Source organism: Gadus chalcogrammus, chromosome 4, assembly GCF_026213295.1.
Source record: "Gadus chalcogrammus isolate NIFS_2021 chromosome 4, NIFS_Gcha_1.0, whole genome shotgun sequence".
Taxonomy (NCBI): domain Eukaryota; kingdom Metazoa; phylum Chordata; class Actinopteri; order Gadiformes; family Gadidae; genus Gadus; species Gadus chalcogrammus.
In genome coordinates, this window is record NC_079415.1 from 36,123,126 (window position 1) to 36,143,165 (window position 20,040).

The following is a 20,040-nucleotide window of genomic DNA, read 5'->3' on the forward strand; positions in this document are numbered from 1 at the left end:
GGTGCGTCTGGATAAACGATATGGACTGTAGCAGCCTATAGCTTATGTTGCACATGTTCCTATCCATTACTGCTCCCAAGTGGGCTAGACCTGAGCACAATTTAAACTTATTTTATTTGCGTTGCATTATATCCAGCTCATTTTATTTGTTCTACTGTTGTGCTTTGAAAACGAATGTGACGGCACTGTCTCACTATAGGCCTATTTGTTATTTATTATTATTGTAGGCCTATGCAGGTAGCCCAATGTTTATTTTATTATTATTGAAGGCCAGGTAGCCTAATTGTTATTTCTATCGCTGCCCCAGGTGATTATTGTTAACTTGCTTTTTCAGACGAATGTGACTGAGCAGCGCGCTCAGAGTTTGTCCCACTGTTGTGCTTTGAAAATGTGACGGAACAGCGCACTGAGTTTTAGATAGCACAACCAATGTCTTCTAGTCATAATTTTGATAGTAATAATAATTAGACTGTGGCTGAAAAAACGAATAAATGGACCTTGGGTCCAAATGTGTATGTTCTGTCTTGCTGTTGTAATGTAGCCTAGGGCGTATGCCATTTCAGTTGCGATCTTAAATAGGCCTTACTCGCACAGTGAAAATGATTTGGAAATTATGTTTGTAATGTAGGCCTGTGAAGATAATATATTGTGCCTGCCCAGGCCTTATTTCGTTTCAAATTCAGGATTTTTGCACAATGAAATGTAGAGTTAAATTGGAAGTTGTTGGAGAGACTTTGGTATTTGTCAGCCACATAGAAAATACAACCTATTCGCTTTGTGTGAGTGTCTGCTGGTCAACTCTCTGAGGACGGCCCCAACACACTGACCGGGGCCCCCGGGGCCTGCAGGACCACCCTGCAGACACACACACACACACACACACACACACACACACACACACACACACACACACACACACACACACACACACACACACAGTGTCAGACACACACACACACACACACAGTGTCAGACACACACACACACACACACACACACACACACACACACACACACACACACACACACACACACACACACACACACACACACAGTGTCAGACACACGCACACACACACAGTGTCAGACACACACACACACACACATACACACACACACACACACACACACAGTGTCAGACACACACACACACAAAGTGTCAGACACACACACACACACACACACACACAGTGTCAGACACACACACACACACACATAGACAGTCAGACACACACACACACACACACACACACACACACACACACACACACACACACACACACAGTGTCAGACACACACACACACACACACACACACACATACACACACACACACACACAGTGTCAGACACACACAAACACACAGTGTCAGACACACACACACACACACACACAGTGTCAGACACACACACACATAGACAGTCAGACACACACACACACACACACACACACAGTGTCAGACACACACACACACACACACACACACACACACACACACACACACACTGTCAGACACACACACATACAGTGTCAGACACACACACACACAGCGTCAGACACACACACACACACACACACACAGTGTCAGACACACACACACACACACACACACAGTCAGACACACACACACACACACACACACACACACACACACACACACACACACACACACACACACACACACACACACAGTCAGACACACACACAAAGTCAGACACATACACACACACACACACACACACACATATATACACACACACACACAAACACACACACAGGTATACACACACACACACACACACACACACACACACACACAGAGAGACACACATGTATAAACTGTGGCAACCCGGCCCTGACACAGCATCCATTTCTTGTCACCTCATTGTTGTGCTTTCCGATGCCGGTTCTATCGCCTTCGTTGAGCTGCTCTGCTGTGCGTTCTGAAAAAGGTAAGCTTCAAGCTATTATCAAGGTGGCTTCGGCTGAATTCATGCTTCTTACATTTTTCCGTGAAATGTTTCAAGTCCTTCATCCCCGTTGTGGTCCACACCACTTCAGTCCCAGAACTTTGAAACAACAGGCAGGGGAAACAAAAGAATGCATTACCTACCGGACATCCAGCTAGCCAATTCCCATTCACATACGTGTCTGAGGAGAAGCTCAGAGTGTATGCTCTCTCACGATCGGTGGTCGGCTGAGAGATCGTTAAATCAGTCCGGTCTCAAGTCCTTCACCCTCTTCTTTGCCACATCTGACCGACGGAAAAAATGGCGATTGCCATAAAGAAACAACAGAGTTTTCTTTGACTGTGGTTTCCATATCTGCTTTCAAAAGTTTGCGAGTATCTGCTAGTTAGTCTTCTCTCTTCACTGCAACTCGTCGTTTTGGCGCGCATGCTGCTGAGGGAGGTTGCCTATTTGATTGATCGCTGAATTGGCCAATCAGGTGGAGATAAAAAAAAAGAAAAACAATGCCATTGGCCTGCAGGCACACTGGTGCGACCTGCATCGCATCATCCGCGACCCGCGAAATTTAAAGAGCCACGAGCTGCAACCGGCTACAACGCATCGTCCGCGACCCGCACAATTTAAAAAGCCATGAGCACCAACCGGCTTCAACGCATCATCGTCATCTAAGTAAATATGGCTGAAAGTGAAACGGAGGAACTGGTGATTGCGCTCATTTCATGTTCATTTCAAAATGATATGCGTTCATTTTGCACTTGTTGTTGTATGTTTTAATAGCAAGTATCTGTGCACACACTTGGAAGATTTTTCTTTATTTAAAATAGCCATGCCTAATACTGGACGTATTTCCCTAATTCACAGTATCCGTTTATTTATTAACAAGACCCCACCAGTTTTAATTTCATTAAGAGAAGTATACGTCATTACACAGAAGATTTTTTTCTTTTTTAAAGTCTCTGCAGCTACAACATTATGTTGTATGATTAGTTTTGCAATAAATGTTCTCAAAACGACATGCTAAGTATCTTTCTTCTTTTGTTTTATACATTTAGCAGTTTGGCTTTCCTTAGAGTCTATGTAACCTGTTCTGAAATGGTTATATTATGATTTATATATTTTGATATATATCGTTATCGCAATAGGTTGCAATGTATATCGCAATATGGATTTTAGGCCATATCGCCCATCCCTAGTGGCCGGCGCCCCTGACTTGGAGGAGGGGTTTATTTCGAATGACCAATAACTAGCCTAGCCCAAATCATCGACGTTCAGACGCTTTAAATGGTTGCTGGCAGTGACAAGTATATCACACAATTAAACGAGGATAAACGCTATGTATTTTTGTTGATTTATTTTGCATTTTAAAAAGTTGATTCATAGTTGACAGATATATCGAGTGAATATATCACGGAGGGGCGGCACCCTAGTGCCCTCTATTGACCCAGCGCCACCAACACACTTAACCTTTCTCTATCTTATTTTCGCCTGCTTGTTGTGGTGTGTATAGAGGGCAGTGGCGGTTCTACGTCCAGTTACGCCCCGGGCAAGACTTCCTCCAAGGGCAAGGGGGGGTTGTATCATGGCCCTACGGACTTCAGTGGGGGATTCATTCCGTCTGTGCACGGCACCTTCTCAACGAGCAGGTGTGCGCCTGCAGCCAGAGGGGGCGCCAAAACACCAATTCCCCACACAATGTTAACTTCATTGATAATCGCTACGCAGCGCGTTTTTTTTCTTACTGCTCGTGGCGCCCCCCAAAAATATGGCGCCCCGGGCGGCTGCCTGGCTGGCAGGGGGCAGAGAGGGAGACGGGGAGGGAGAGAGACGGGGGGAGAGAAAGAGAGACAGAGAGTGTGTCCGGCCGTCTGTCTGTGGTTTATTTCTACAACCCACACAGAGACACTGAGGCACCCCCCCCCCCCCCCCCAACCAAAACCCAGGGAGGAGGTCCCAGAATAATATCGGAAAAAATTTGTCATTTTATTAATAGTTTCTGATTAATATATTTTTATTATTAAGGCACTTATGCAAGCATTATTTAATAATAAAACGAGAAATCATCGGCTGAACACACGAGAACATTCAGTTGGATCCACTGAGTTGTTTATTACAATTATGCTTCATTAACAAATACAGAAGAAAAATAGTCCCTGACATGTACACAATAAACACGAGGACTAAAACAATAGAAGCAGCAGACTTTACAAATCATCAACAGGGGTGCACGTATCTTTAATAACTGAACATGTTCTACGGCCGTTTGTTTCCCAAGAGAACAAAAGGAATAAATATTCAGTATAAAGTAATTTACAACATGCAACATTATCCCACAGACCTCTTGGTTATTATGAATAAAATATGAAATCTGCTTTCAATCAGATGTAAATCAGGATTATGACAAAAATGATGATATCAGAGCCCTTAAGACCAAAACTGGTGATGAAAATCAGAAAATATACAAACATTCACCATCGATAGGTAATTTATATACATTTCAAATAATAAATGTGCTTATTTAACTATGGAAGATCTTAAATGTGTTTTCCTGGTTTACCATGCAATACTTTGCAGAACAGAGGGAGCGGGATAGAAAAAGAGAGAGAGGGAGACAAAAGAGACACACATAGATAGAGAAAAACAAAGAGAGACAGACGGCAGGAAAGAAATAGAGAGAGAGCGAGAGAGAGCGAGAGACTATAACTGCCACACAGACACTGAGTCATCAGTCCTCTCAGGCCTCCAAAGCCTCTTCATCAAAAGCCTCTCATCCTCTAACGATAAGGCAATGTGTGTAACCGCCCGCCCCCCCTTTCGTTTTTTACAACCGACACAGAGACACTGAGTCACCCTCCCCATACACCTCAAACCCAGGGAGGAGGTCCTCCTGGGTGAAGGATGCCTGGAAGGTGTTGACGTGTGTCAGTGTGTCTGAGGACCCTCCTCCACCTGGGGTCACTCTGTAGAAGGACAGAGAGCCAGCAGGCCGGTCCAGATACACTCCTACTCTGGTGGAGCCAGCGGGGGGTAGACGGAGGACTGTTAGTCTACCGTTGTACCGGGCAGAGTAATGATCATCATCACAAACAAGAATCCAGGCCTTGTTGTTCAACCCAAGCCTGCTGTCAACACCCCCTCCTCTCCTTGTGATTCCTATGTATGTCACTCCTATCTCAACATTTCCTTTCCACTCTACTTCCCAGTAACAGCGGCCAGTCAGAGCCTCTCTACCCAACAACTGGGAACAGTAGTCAAATCTGTCTGGGTGATCCGGATACGACTGGTCCTCTCCAACCCGCGTCACCTTTCTGTTGTCCTCAGACAGAGAGAGTCGTCTGAAGGTTGTGTTTGGGTCCAATGTGAGTTCACAGGCATCTGAGGGAGAACAAGACAAGATGAGCTTCTGAACCATTCTTCATCGTCATCATCATCATCATCATCATCATCATCATCATCATCATCATCACTAGTACTGTTCTCTTGCATTCTTCTTCTTTCTGTTTCACGCTCATCTACTCTACAAACATTAAATTAGAAAGACTAAATCATATCAGAGCTACTATAGGGGAGTAGTGTATTATAACTTTACAAATATTTGTTGAACATTGTTAATAAGATCATTTAAGTTACACTTCAATGTAAATCCCGTGTGTGTTTGAGTGGCTGTCCCATTCAAACATTAAAGCCTAGAAAATTGTATATACTGAATCTCCTACCGTAATATTTAGACGACATACACATAATATGCCTCAAAACTTTCAACATGATGAGCTCATTGCTCCTCTTCAATATTTCAGATATAGTCAACATACTTTTGAAGATATTAGACATTGAAAGGTTCCGATACACATCCATTGTAATCCACCTGTGTAAACAACAGACTGAACCAGCTGAGCTCACATACAGGCTGGAAACTAACTGTTGATACCATAGAACTGGTTCATACATACTATACATAGACATGTACACATACGTACACACACCTATAACAAACATACTAGACAGACATAAACACAGGGAAACATAGCTACAGAAACGTATACACAAGTCCACATGTGAATGACGGACGTCATCTCCTGCTGTGTGGATGGACTTTCCATCTCAATAGTGAGTATGTTTTGTGATGAATCATACAGTCACTTACACTTCTTTAGAGCTGGTTTCAGCCTCCACACTCCACCGTGCTCCACACTGGGGGGGAAACAAAGTGAGAGCAGCATGTTGAAACATTCACCTTCATCATCTGCTGTCTCATCACGTTCTACACAACATGAGTGACAGCTGCCTTTTCAAACCACTTCATCTAGCAGCGGCTTGAATCCTTGTAGGAGACTTTGTCCCTGAGTGGTGAGCTGTCCTCTCCATACCTGAGAGTGTCCAGTCTCCAGCGTGGATCCTCCAGTCCAGCAGAGAGCAGTGCAGCTCCAGAGTCTCCTGGGTGATTGTAGCTCAGGTCCAGCTCTCTCAGATGGGAGGGGTTGGAGCTCAGAGCTGAGGCCAGAGAAGCACAGCATTCCTGTGTGACCAGGCAGCCAGACAACCTGCACACACACACACACACACACACACACACACACACACACACACACACACACACACACACACACACACACACACACACACACACACACACACACACACACACACACACACACAAACACACTATTACGTTTTCTAGAGGTAAATCTGTTGAATGTCCTCTGATGTGGAACTTGTGGTGTAACTGACCTGAGAGTTTCCAGTGTACAGTGTGGACTACCCAGTCCAGCAGAGAGCAGCTTCACTCCTGAATCCTGCAGGTCATTGGAACTCAGCTCCAGCTCTCTCAGACTAGAGGAGTTGGAGCTGAGAACTGAGGCCAGAGCTTCAAAGCATCTCTCTGACAGATGACAGCCTTTGAGCCTTCACACACACAATAAACACAACATTTTAGGAACAGTGAAGTTTTAGGAGAATTGAAACCAAAGTATTTTTTCACAGATAAGCAAGAAATATAATTAACATTAATGAACTGGATCCTTAAATATTAAGTGTATGATTTCTTCCGTTAAAATTAATTTAATGAAGAGGCTGTTAATGAAGAGGACCTTAATAAATAACTTGAAAGTCTGATTACATTATAAGAAGAATGTAAATGTTAAAACACACACCTTATACCGTCATTAACAAACTATGAATGTGTTACAATACACACCTCTTGCAAAATGAACAGAACATGTTAGGAACTGTGTTGAATGTTGTATTGGAACTTTGTTATTAGTTATGTTTTATTAGTTCAGTGCAGTACATCTTCAAGATATGACTTACTTAGAGGTCAGATAACTAAAGATTCAAAACTCCTGAAAATGACGCTAAAAAGGGCCAGTTCTAAGAATCTGATAGTAACATTGCTAAACAACATTTAAGACCAGCTTACTATCTGACTAGATGATTATGAGTAGAATGGGAATGCCTTAAAACATACACCTTTTACCATCATTAACCAATTTAATCTAAGGTACACCTTTTGCTGTCATGGCAACATGAATAGAGTGAGATGAGGTCTTGTGTTTGAGATGAATGGTAATGGAGCTGCAATGCACTCAAACTGCCAAGGTTTAGGTCAGTGCTGAGTTAAAGCGCGGCTGTATTGCAGCGCCGATGTGATCGCTCTATTGGGAAACACGACCCAATGAAGGGTCGTGTTTCACGACCCAATGAAGACAATCTGCTTTGATCAGAAAATTAAAAGACAAGTTTGTACTTTGTGCAAAGTTTCATTGAAATGTCACCGCAGCACTAGCGCTATTCAAGAGCATGTGAAGAAATGCACTATTCTGGACGACCCAGAGAAGATAAATCCTAATTGGAGTTTATAATCCAATCTGCAGCCGGTTAATATTAGTAGGTATTTGATTGAGGAGGAGGAGGATGAAGAGTTGGTTGGTGAGGAAAGAGATGTCGAGGTGCTGGCGGAAAAAAATGAAAAAGACCCTTTACGCAATCAAAACTTTCACCACTTATTTAAAGTGCAATGGTCACAGATGGATTGTCTGTGACTAAGGACATTGTCACGTCTAATAAAGGGTCGTGACCAGTGACGAATTCCTTAGGGTGCCACCAAATTAAAAAGTTAGCGTCACCTGAAGAAAATGTGTCTTGAGCCCTGAGGGGAAATAGTCTCCTTATTTATATAGATCTGTTAACATTCTGGAGAGAAATCTGTTCAATGTCCTCTGATGTGGACCTTGTGGTGGAACTGTTTGACCATTGAGTGAAACTGACCTGAGAGTTTCCAGTGTACAGTGTGGACTCCCCAGTCCAGCAGAGAGCAGCTTCACTCCTGAATCCTGCAGATCATTGGTACTCAGGTCGAGCTCTCTCAGACTAGAGGAGTTGGAGCTGAGAACTGAGGCCAGAGCTTCACAGCATCTCTCTGACAGATGACAGCCTTTCAACCTTCACACACAAAAAATGTTTTTTTAGCAACTGTGGATAAAATAATTTACATCTTTTACAAGACATTATATCCTTATTCAATATCCTTTATTCAATATTGGCTATAAAATGTATGATATTGAAAAGTTCATTCGAAGTCTTTGAAAATGGTTTTGTATATTAATGTTTTATTGTAGTATTATGTAAATGATGTATTGTATTGTAGTACATGCGAGTGGCGACCCCCTGCTGTGGTCCTCGTGCAGGAAGCTCCGGTGGTTCGCAAACCAAGCTAGCTTCACACCAAAACATCCCCGACACGAACAGAAGCACCCATAAAACAATCCCCAAATACACTCTTTCCCGTACTCATTTAACCATCAAACAACTAAGAAGTAAATGTTTGAATATCATTTAGCTGGGCGATCTCTGCAGAGAATTAAGTACTCTCCTCCTTTGTCTCTTCCCTCTCCAATCCAGAATATAAGTGTTCAGGGCCACACATTTTCACGCCTAATAAAGGGGTGCAACCACATTTGTTATGGTGCCACCAAATGAGAAAGATAGTTCCACCAGTAGGAAATGTGTCTTGAGCCCTGAGACCACATATTTGACATATTTATTTAGACCTGTTAACTTTCCGGAGGTAAATCTGTTCAAAGTCCTCTGATGTGGAACTTGTGGTGTAACTGTTTGACTATTGAAAAAGACTGACCTGAGAGTTTCCAATGTACAGTGTGGACTCCCCAGTCCAGCAGAGAGAAGCTTCACTCCTGAATCCTGCAGATCATTGGTACTCAGCTCCAGCTCTCTCAGACTAGAGGAGCTGGAGCTGAGAACTGAGGCCAGAGCTTCACAGCATCTCTCTGACAGACGACATCCATTGAGCCTTCACACAAAATAAACAGAACATGTTAGGAACTGTGATTAAAGTAATTTACAGCATTTACTATTAACATAATGAAGGATTTTTGTAGAAATCTTTAATTTGAGGTGTTTTATTAATTTAACTAACATATACTAGTCATTACATTCTTATGTTTATTAAAAAATTAGTGTATAATGTAGAATATTGAAAGGCTGATTTGTAGTCATTGAAAATGTCTTTTTAAATCAATATTACATTTATTGTAGTATTATGTATATTATGTATTGTATTGTAGTACATGTGCACGACAACCACCTGCTGTGGTCCTTGTGCGCCACTCTGATGATATATATCCCCTTAGGAAGCTCTGGTGTTTAGAAAACCAAGCTGGCGTCACACCAAAAGTCTAAAACATCCCGGACACGAACAGAAACATGAATCAAACAATCCCTAAATACACTCTTCCGTACTCATTTAACCGTCAAACAACTAATGAGTAAATGTTTAAATATCCTTTAGCTGGGCGATCTCTACAGAGAGTAACGAACTCTCCTCCTCTGTCTCTGCCCTCTCTCTCCTTTTTCCCGCTCACTCGTGACCTGTCACCCTACCCCCAGATGGATTGATGGATTGAATTCATATAGGGATGTTCAAGACACTCAAAGACGCTTTACAATGAAGGGGGGACCACACTAACCACATATTATATATATATATTATATATATATATATATATATAATATTTTGTTATCTGACCTCTAAATAAGTCAGGTTTTGAAGATCTGCTGTATTGACATTTAGGTAAACTAATAAAAGATGTCTAATATCAAATATCAAATACAACATTAAACACAGTTCCTAACATGTTCTGTTCATCGAGCGAGAAGGCTGTTCGGTCAGAGAGATGCTAGTAGAATAGAAAAGTTATGATAACACTGAAAACATCTTTCGAGGTTAACCTATAACATGGATTTCAACATACATAACGTTCAATCGTGTAACCAGGGTGAAAAGTAAAACTGAAAAGCTCTATTTATTATGAAATAGAAGAAGAAAAATCCTAATTAGAGTATATAATCCAATCGGCAGCCGGTGATTATTAGTTGGTATTTGATTGAGGAGGAGGAGTATGAAGAGTTGGTTGTTGAGGAAAGAGTTGTTGAGACGCTGGCGGTAAAAAACAGAAAAAGACCCCCTACGCAATCAAAACATTAACCACTTATTTAAAGTGAATGAATCTGTTCACATGAATGGACACAGATGGATGGTCTGTGACCAAGGACATTCTCACGTCTAATAAAGGAGTGCGACCAGTGACACATTCCTTAGAGTGCCACCAAATTAAAAAGTTTGTGTCACCAGTAGAAAATGTGTCTTGAGCCCTGAGAGGATATATTCTATTTACTTATTTAGACCTGTTAACATTCTGGAGAGAAATCTGTCCAATGACCTCTGATGTGGACCCTGTGGTGTAACTAGGGTGACCAGATCCCAATTCACCAGAAGTGGGACAAACACTACGTTTGTGCGGGGCAAAGTGGGCAGGCCCGGTTCTACGTGAAATTACGCTCGGCGACACCACCGAGCGGGGGGCCTTCAGTGGGGGTTTGAACGCTAGCTAGTTCAGCTGCTGTTACCTTATCTGCGTTTGAATCTTGTTTGGGTTTTAGCAGGAACGTCGGCATGGACTGGGAAGCCTCCTTTTGAGCAACCCGTTGTTTGTGACTCTCGCATTTTCTGTGTCTTTTTACGTCGAATTCTCCTCCGTGTGAAATGGAAAATTGACTTATGCAAACGTCACAAAATACTTTACCAGACTCCCCTTGCACTGGTTTCACCCAGGGATATATGGTTTTCCTGTCTTTGTTGCAGCATATGTTTTCCAGGACGTACAACACGGGTCGCGCCCTCCTCCATATCTCCTGCCGTTCTGACCTGATTGTTTCTTGTTGGTGGGCGTGTCCTTAACCGGCGTCCGCGTCCCAGTTTGATTGACATGATCACACAGCCCGCCCCTCCCCCTGATGACAGCCCTCACTGCTGTCTCCGCACACAGCTGTTTGATAAATGCCTGATTATAAAACACGCATTTCCAAAAAAATAATAATCGAGTCTGACTGTCAATAACGATGCGGAACAACGTCTCAATTTGCGGGACGTGTACAAAGTCATGGAAATGCGGGACTGTCCCGCAAAAAGCGGGACATCTGGTCACCCTAGGTGTAACTGTTTGACCATTGAGTGAAACTGACCTGAGAGTTTCCAGTGTACAGTGTGGACTCCCCAGTCCAGCAGAGAGCAGCTTCACTCCTGAATCCTGCAGATCATTGGTGCTCAGGTCCAGCTCTCTCAGACTAGAGGAGTTGGAGCTGAGAACTGAGGCCAGAGCTTCACAGCATCTCTCTGACAGATCACAGCCATCCAGCCTTCGCACGCAAAAAAATGTTAGCAACTGTGGATAAAATAGTTTACATCTTTTACAATACATTAGATCCTTATTCAATATCCTTTATTCAATATTGGCTATAAAATGTATAATATTGAAAAGTTCATTTGTAGTCTTTGAAAATGGTTTTGTATATTAATGTTTTATTGTAGTATTATGTAAATGATGTATTGTATTGCAGTCCATGCGCGCGGCGACCCCCTGCTGTGGTCCTCGGGCACAACTCTGATGATTTAAATCCCGCTCGGAGGAAGCTCCGGTGGTTAGCAAAGCTAACTTCACACCAAATGTCCAAAACATCCCAACCCGACCAGAAGCACCAATAAAACAATCCCCAAATACACTCTCTCCCGTACTAATTTAACCATCACACAACTAATAAGTAAATGTTTAAATATCATTTAGCTGGGGGATTTCTACAGAGAATAAAGTACTCTCCTCCTTTGTCTCGTCCCTTTCTCTCCTCTTTCCCGCTCACTCGTGACCTCTCACCCTTCCCCCACATGACCCTGAAGTCTCTTTATCAACGCATCCTATTGGTTAAAACCAAAGAGCGTCCATGTAACCAAACGTACTGTACAAGGTTAAAACCTTTAAAATAGTGGGTTACCTTTTATTAATAATAAATGATTATTTATTAATGTATTCTTCTCAATAATTACTTATTTAAAGTTATGGCCGCATATTTAAATACAGCTGTATTTAACTATTAATAAACAATTATTATTAATTCTTGGCTTCCCTTATTTATTATTTCATAATAAATAAAGCTTTGAGTTTGACTTTTCAACCTGGTTATACAGTATGACATTGTGTGTTTATGATACATGTTATTAGTGAACCTACAAAGATATTTTCTATGTTATCATTACTTTAATATTCTACTATCAGGTATATTGTGTTGTATGTTATTAGTGAACCTACAGAGATGTTCTGGAGGCTTTGACCACTGGCAGCAGCCCCAGAAGACCCTCCTCTGAAGCTTTGTATTTCTTCAGGTCAAACACGTCCAGCTCCACTTCTGATGACAGTAAGATGAAGACCAGAGCTGACCACTGAGAAGGAGAAACACGTTTTTTGAAGAGACTTCCTGATGTCAGGGACTGTTGGATCTGTTCCATTAGAGAACGGTCGTTCAGCTCATTCAGACAGTGGAACAGATTGATGCTTCTCTCTGAAGAGAGATCTCCACCTATCTTCTCCTTGATGTAAGACACTGTTTTTTTATTGGTCTGTGAGCAGCTTCGTGTCAGTTGCATCAGACCATGTTTAATCCGAGGGATCAGTGATCTACTTCTTGTCTTTCCCAGCAGACCTCGTAGGGGAATCTCATTGGTCACCAGAGAGAGGCCCAGGAGGAAGCGGAGGAACAAGTCCAGGTGTCCGTTCTCACTCTGTAAGGCCTTGTCCACCGCACTCTGGTAGAGGAGGAGGAGTTTATCTTTCCTGGAGGTTGATTTATCTTCTGAGAGCAGATTGACTCCAGTGTGGATGAAGGACTGAAAGACATAAAGGGCAGCCAGAAACTCCTGGATGCTCAGATGGACAAAGCAGAACACCTTGTCCAGGTACAGCCCACATTCCTCTTTGAAGATCTGGGTGAACACCCCTGAGTACACTGAGGCTGCTCTGATATCGATGTCACACTCTTCCAGGTCAGCCTCGTAGAAGATCAGGTTGCCTTTCTCCAGCTGGTTAAAAGCCAGTTTTCCCAGAGAAACAATGATCTCCTTGCTCTCTGAACTCCAGTCTGGATCTGTTTCAGCCCTCCCATGGTACTTCCTGTCCCCCTGTATGGACTGAACCCTCAGGAAGTGGCTGTACATCTGAGTCACGGTCTTGGGCATCTCTTCTCCTCTCTTGGATGTTTTTAAGATGTCCTCCAGAACAGTAGCAGTGATCCAACAGAAGACTGGGATGTGACACATGATGTGGAGGCTTCGTGATTTCTTGACGTGGGAGAGGATCGTGTTGGCCAGCGTCTCCTCTCTGAATCTCTTCCTGAAGTACTCCTCCTTCTGTGGGTCGGTGAACCCCCTCACCTCTGTCACCATGTCAACACACTCAGCAGGGATCTGATTGGCTGCCGCAGGGCGTGTTGTTATCCAGATGCGAGCGGAGGGAAGCAGGTCGCCCCTGATGAGGTTTGTCAGCAGCACGTCCACCGAGGTGGACTTTGTGACATCAGTCCAGATCGGGTTGTTCTGGAAGTCCAGAGGAAGTCGACACTCATCCAGACCATCCATGATGAAGACAATTTGGAACCGGTGGAATCTGCAGATTCCTGCTTCTTTGGTCTCAATAAAGAAGTGATGAAGAAGTTCCACCAAGCTAAACTCTTTCCATTTCAGTAAATTCAGCTCTCTGAAAGTGAGGAGAAATGTGAAGTGTATGTCCTGGTTGGTTTTGCCCTCAGCCCAGTCCAGAGTGAACTTGTGTGTTAAGACGGTTTTACCAATGCCGGCCACTCCAGTTGTCATCATGGTTCTGATTGTTTGATCTTGTCCAGGTAAGGGTTTAAAGATGTCTTCACATTTGATTGGTGTTTCTTCCTTGACTGGTTTCCTGGAAGCTTTTTCAATCAGTCTGACCTCATGTTCCTTGATCACCTCTCCACTGCCTCTCTCTGTGATGAAGATCTCTGTGTAGAAGTCATTCAGGCCTGTTGGATGTCCTGCTTTAGCGATTCCCTCAAACACACACTTGAACTTCTTCCTCAAATGAGACTTTATTTTATGTTGGCACTCGACAGCATCAGATCCTAAATTAGGAAACAACAGAAGACCAGTTTGTGGATGGTAGAAACACGTCAATATTTCCTTTCAATTATCAACTTCATGCTATTTAGTGGCTTCATTACTTGTGGTCTGAGAAGCTGGTCTTGGCAAGGACTGCATGTTATAGATTCAAAATGTTCAGGACAGCAATGTAATTGGTCTAATGACAGTTATAATGATGGTGAATTAGTGTAAAGTGACTTGCTTTGCTGATATAACAAGACTGTTTTGCATCCCTTCCACTTATTGTGCTGTTGATCTGCAGTTTAATTATGAATATTATTTAACCTGATGGACCCACAATAACCCGAGATATCTGGATCCAACCATTTACCTGATACCCCCACAATAACCCTACATATCTGGATCAAACCATTTAACCCCAAAGAGGGAAGATGTCTCCACATTGAAGTTAAAAGTCATTCAGTAATTTTCCTCTGTCTTCAAAGTAAGAGTCTCTTCATGATAATAGTCTCCACTGTCTTCAAAGTAAGAGTCTCTTACCGCCCCACAGTGGGTCAGCCAGTTCCTTCTTGTTCATCTCCAGCTCTGTTTGATGCTGCTGTACAGACTGAGCACTGGTAGCCATTGGCCTCTCCTGGTGTCTGTGGAGAAGACACACACACACACACACACACACACACACACACACACACACACACACACACACACACACACACACACACACACACACACATACTTACACACACACACACACACACACACACACACACACACACACACACACACACACACACACACACACACACACACACACACACACACACACACACACACACACACGCGCGCACACGCACGCACACACATACACACACACAATTGCATTGTTCCTGACTTGTAAACATCAGCACCAGTAGCGTCTGAAATCAAGAGTCTGCTCTCTTCTGCTTGACTCTTCTAGAAAATGGACGTTTGATAGCTGTATATTTATAATCCCTGATAAATCATTACCTCTTCTCAATAGACTGATTTCCATCTTTAAACTGCCATGCTTTATCCATAGACCGGTCACTCTTCATGGAGACACAGCTGGGTCCAGGGGAGTCTATTCTTTTCTGCTGGACTCTTCTAGAAAAACAAGAAACAGGATTTATGGACGCTTGATAGAAGCTGTATCTTCATGATCTCTGATAAATCCTCACCTCGCGGCAATAGACTGATTTCCATCTTTAAAGTTATCAGGATGACCCATAGAGTGGTCACTCTTCATGGAGACACAGCTGGGTCCAGGGGAGTCTGCTCTCTGCTGCTGCTCTGGGCTTCAACACACACACAGCTGTTACTCAGACTAATGATGGAGTCATGATGTATCACTGCTGAGCTCTGAGATGGACAACAGTCACAGACAGAGAGATCCTCTTCTTACCTCTTAGCTTTGCTCCGGCGGCCATGTTCCCCAGACAGAGTGGTCTTAGAGGTAGGACCCTCCTCCTCTCTCTCCTCATCCATAGTAGACTGGAGACCTGGACACAAACACAGCTACCCATTGTTTCTACTGCCACCCGGCGTTTTAATTCTGCTTTTATATCAGTTGCTTATTGCCAGTCACAGGGGGCTCTGTCCGTGGGACGAGCGGCAGGTCTTTCCTGCAGGCATATTCATAGACCCTCTTATTCTCAATGAGGGGAAAGGTGTGGAGATGCCTCCCAGACGTTTCTAATAACTCTTTAAGAACTATTTATCTTTCCACACAGAAGGTCTCTTAAGTTCTTCAAATGTGTGATCAAGATCAAGGTCATCACGCAAATAACATTCCTTTCTGCTCACTGTGCAGGTTAAACCGCTCTGAGAGCATGACCATACATGGACTTCCTCATGTGGTGTGACATCAGAACCAGATCTGTGATGCGGGCCCAAAGAGAAGAAGACCCAGAACATGATGAAGTTTAAACACCTTCAGTAACCAAGAGGGCCGTCTTCCTCACTAATGAAAATGATAATAATATAAATAATCATAACATCACAATCATAGCAGCTGTACATTATTTCCCAAGTACCTTTAAAGGTCCCCTAGGACACAAATCCTAAATCAGAAGAATTTTTCTATAATTATTGAAATTATTATAGAGAAAATCCCCTAACCCCTACCTGCTCCTTAATGACCTGTCTCTGTACTGTCTAACCCCTACCTGCTCCTTAATGACCTGTCTCTGTACTGTCTAACCCCTACCTGCTCCTTAATGACCCGTCTCTGTACTGTCTAACCCCTACCTGCTCCTTTATGACCTGTCTCTGTACTGTCTAACCCCTACCTGCTCCTTAATGACCCGTCTCTGTACTGTCCAACCCCTACCTGCTCTTTAATGACCTGTCTCTGTACTGTCTAACCCCTACCTGCTCCTTAATGACCTGTCTCTGTACCGTCTAACACCTACCTGCTCCTTAATAACCTGTCTATGTACTGTCTAACCCCTACCTGCTCCTTAATGACCTGTCTCTGTACTGTCTAACCCCTACCTGCTCCTTAATGACCCGTCTCCGTACTGTCTAACCCCTACCTGCTCCTTAATGACCAGTCTCTGTACTGTCTAACCCCGACCTGCTCCTTAATGACCTGTCTCTACTGTCTAACCCCTACCTGCTCCTTAATGACCTGCCTCTGTACTGTCTAACCCCTACCTGCTCCTTAATGACCCGTCTCTGTACTGTCTAACCCCTACCTGCTCCTTAATGACCAGTCTCTGTACTGTCTAACCCCGACCTGCTCCTTAATGACCTGTCTCTACTGTCTAACCCCTACCTGCTCCTTAATGACCTGCCTCTGTACTGTCTAACCCCTACCTGCTCCTTAACGACCTGTCTCTGTACTGCCTAACCCCTACCTGCTCCTCAATGACCTGTCTCTGTACTGTCTAACCCCTACCTGCTCCTTAATGACCTTTCTCTGTACTGTCTAACCCCTACCTGCTCCTCAATGACCTGTCTCTGTACTGTCTAACCCCTACCTGCTCCTTAATGACCCGTCTCTGTACTGTCTAACCCCTACCTGCTCCTTAATGACCTGCCTCTGTACCGTCTAACCCCTACCTGCTCCTTAATGACCTGTCTCTGTACTGTTTAACCCCTACCTGCTCCTTAATGACCCGTCTCTGTACTGTCTAACCCCTACCAGCTCCTTAATGACCTGCCTCTGTACCGTCTAACCCCTACCTGCTCCTTAATGACCTGTCTCTGTACTGTCTAACCCCTACCTGCTCCTTAATGACCTGTCTCTGTACTGTCTAACCCCTACCTGCTCCTTAATGACCTGTCTACTGTCTAACCCCTACCTGCTACTTAATGACCTGTCTCTGTACTGTCTAACCCCTACCTGCTCCTAAATGACCTGTCTCTGTACTGTCTAACCCCTACCTGCTCCTTAATGTCCTGTCTCTGTACTGTCTAACCTCTACCTGCTCCTTAATGACCTGTGTCTGTACTGTCTAACCCCTACCTGCTCCTTAAGGACCTCTCTGTACTGTCTAACCCCTACCTGCTCCTTAAGGACCTCTCTGTACTGTCTAACCCCTACCTGCTCCTTAATGACCTGTCTCTGTACTGTCTAACCCCTACCTGCTCCTTAATGACCCGTCTCTGTACCGTCTAACCCCTACTTGCTCCTTAATGACCAGTCTCTGTACTGTCTAACCCCGACCTGCTCCTTAATGACCTGTCTCTACTGTCTAACCCCTACTTGCTCCTTAATGACCTGCCTCTGTACTGTCTAACCCCTACCTGCTCCTTAACGACCTGTCTCTGTACTGCCTAACCCCTACCTGCTCCTCAATGACCTGTCTCTGTACTGTCTAACCCCTACCTGCTCCTTAATGACCTGTCTCTGTACTATCTAACCCCTACCTGCTCCTTAATGACCTGTGTCTGTACTGTCTAACCCCTACCTGCTCCTTAATGACCTGCCTCTGTACCGTCTAACCCCTACCTGCTCCTTAATGACCTGTCTCTGTACTGTCTAACCCCTACCTGCTCCGTAATGTCCTGTCTCTGTACTGTCTAACCTCTACCTGCTCCTTAATGACCTGTGTCTGTACTGTCTAACCCCTGCCTGCTCCTTAAGGACCTCTCTGTACTGTCTAACCCCTACCTGCTCCTTTATGACCTGTCTCTGTACTGTCTAACCCCTACCTGCTCCTTAATGACCTGTCTCTGTACTGTCTAACCCCTACCTTCTCCTTAAGGACCTTTCTGTACTGTCTAACCCCTACCTGCTCCTTAATGACCTGTCTCTGTACTGTCTAACCCCTACCTGCTCCTTAATGACCTGTCTCTGTACTGTCTAACTCCTACCTGCTCCTTAATGACCTGTCCCTGTACTGTCTAACCCCTACCTGCTCCTTAGGGACCTGTCTCTGTACTGTCTAACCCCTACCTGCTCCTTAATGACCTGTCTCTCTACTGTCCAACCCCTACCTGCTCCTTAATGTCCGGTCTCTGTACTGTCTAACCCCTACCTGCTCCTTAATGATCTCTTTCTGTAATGTCTGACCCCTACCTGCTCCTTAATGAAAAAATTAAATGCACTCACAACAAACACCGTAAAACACCTTAGATCTGGGTAAAGCCGGTGCAATGTTGTTCTCAGAGAGTTACTTGAATTAACATCCCACGCTGGATACGATGTGAAGCAACATGCGGGAATGTCTTAAGGTAGAAAGACACCTTTGTAGACTACCTCTCCGCATTGGTAACGTGTCCCTCATTGCCCCACACTAACAAACTCTTTGTCACACATGAGGTTTGTTGGGGTCTACCCAGTGATTAAGACTTTGTTCAAATATAAGGAGAGCTATGATGTCTAGCTCAGACAGAGAGACAGAGACACAGTGAGAGATTTATGTATGCTACAGTTCAATCATGTACGTAACATTTAGTAACGCCATATGCGTTTACTGAAAATTAGTACTCTTATAGTACTCCTATTGATATGAAATATAATTCAACCGTATTTATGATCAATCACGGATCAGAGTGGAGTACAGTACCTTAGTCTTCTCCCTGCTGTAGTGAAGTGAGCCACACTCAACCGTCCGACTCATAATAAGGAAATGATGCTGTGAACCAACCAGTTGGACCAGTTCCCCTCGCAGTGCAGCCTCCTAATAGCTGCTGTTCCATGACTTCACTCAGGGATGAGGAACAATAGCTTTGTTAAATATGAACGCTGTGTAGGGAGCTCGGATGTCTACAAGCTCAGACAGAGGAAAACAAAGAGACAGAGTTCAAAGAGCATGTTTAGACACTAAGTCACAGATGCAGCTCCTTCTTTACAGCAGAACCCACAGGAACATAGATATCATGTTATCAAAAAAGAGACTCATAAACATTGAAACATATGAAGAGAATGTGCGTCCTCTATTCTGTTTTTGCTGATCTCCTCCATGTGAATCCTCCTCCATCCTCTAAAGACAGTTCAGCCTCTTGTTTATATGAACACTTGATTTGCTTTGTGAACGTATAAATCTGTAGAATCTATACAATGAATGATTTCACTTTTCAGAAGAGCAGAGCGTCCTCAGAATACTCACAATAAGGCTACGCATGAACACAC

At 43.7% G+C, this 20,040-nt stretch overlaps 1 protein-coding gene across 3 annotated transcripts; it reads right to left on the reverse strand.

Moving 5' to 3' along the window:
* Window positions 1–4,048: 4,048 nt before the first annotated feature.
* LOC130380702 (NACHT, LRR and PYD domains-containing protein 12-like) lies at window positions 4,049–19,546 on the reverse strand. 3 transcript variants are annotated; one of them, XM_056587993.1, is made up of 13 exons: window positions 19,475–19,546; window positions 15,862–15,958; window positions 15,638–15,754; window positions 15,447–15,563; window positions 14,979–15,079; window positions 12,622–14,458; window positions 11,504–11,677; window positions 9,099–9,272; window positions 8,231–8,404; window positions 6,695–6,868; window positions 6,334–6,507; window positions 6,111–6,157; window positions 4,049–5,341 (listed from the first exon to the last, which is right to left on the reverse strand). In XM_056587993.1, the coding sequence occupies exons 2-13, from the start codon at window positions 15,942–15,944 to the stop codon at window positions 4,788–4,790; spliced, it is 3,726 nt and encodes a 1,241-aa protein (XP_056443968.1). In that variant the 5' UTR covers window positions 15,945–15,958; window positions 19,475–19,546; the 3' UTR covers window positions 4,049–4,787. The 3 variants fall into 3 exon arrangements, with proteins under 3 accessions (XP_056443968.1, XP_056443970.1, XP_056443969.1); XM_056587994.1 differs by having other exon boundaries at window positions 5,253–5,341; window positions 6,334–6,457; XM_056587995.1 differs by lacking the exon at window positions 9,099–9,272.
* Window positions 19,547–20,040: the final 494 nt, after the last annotated feature.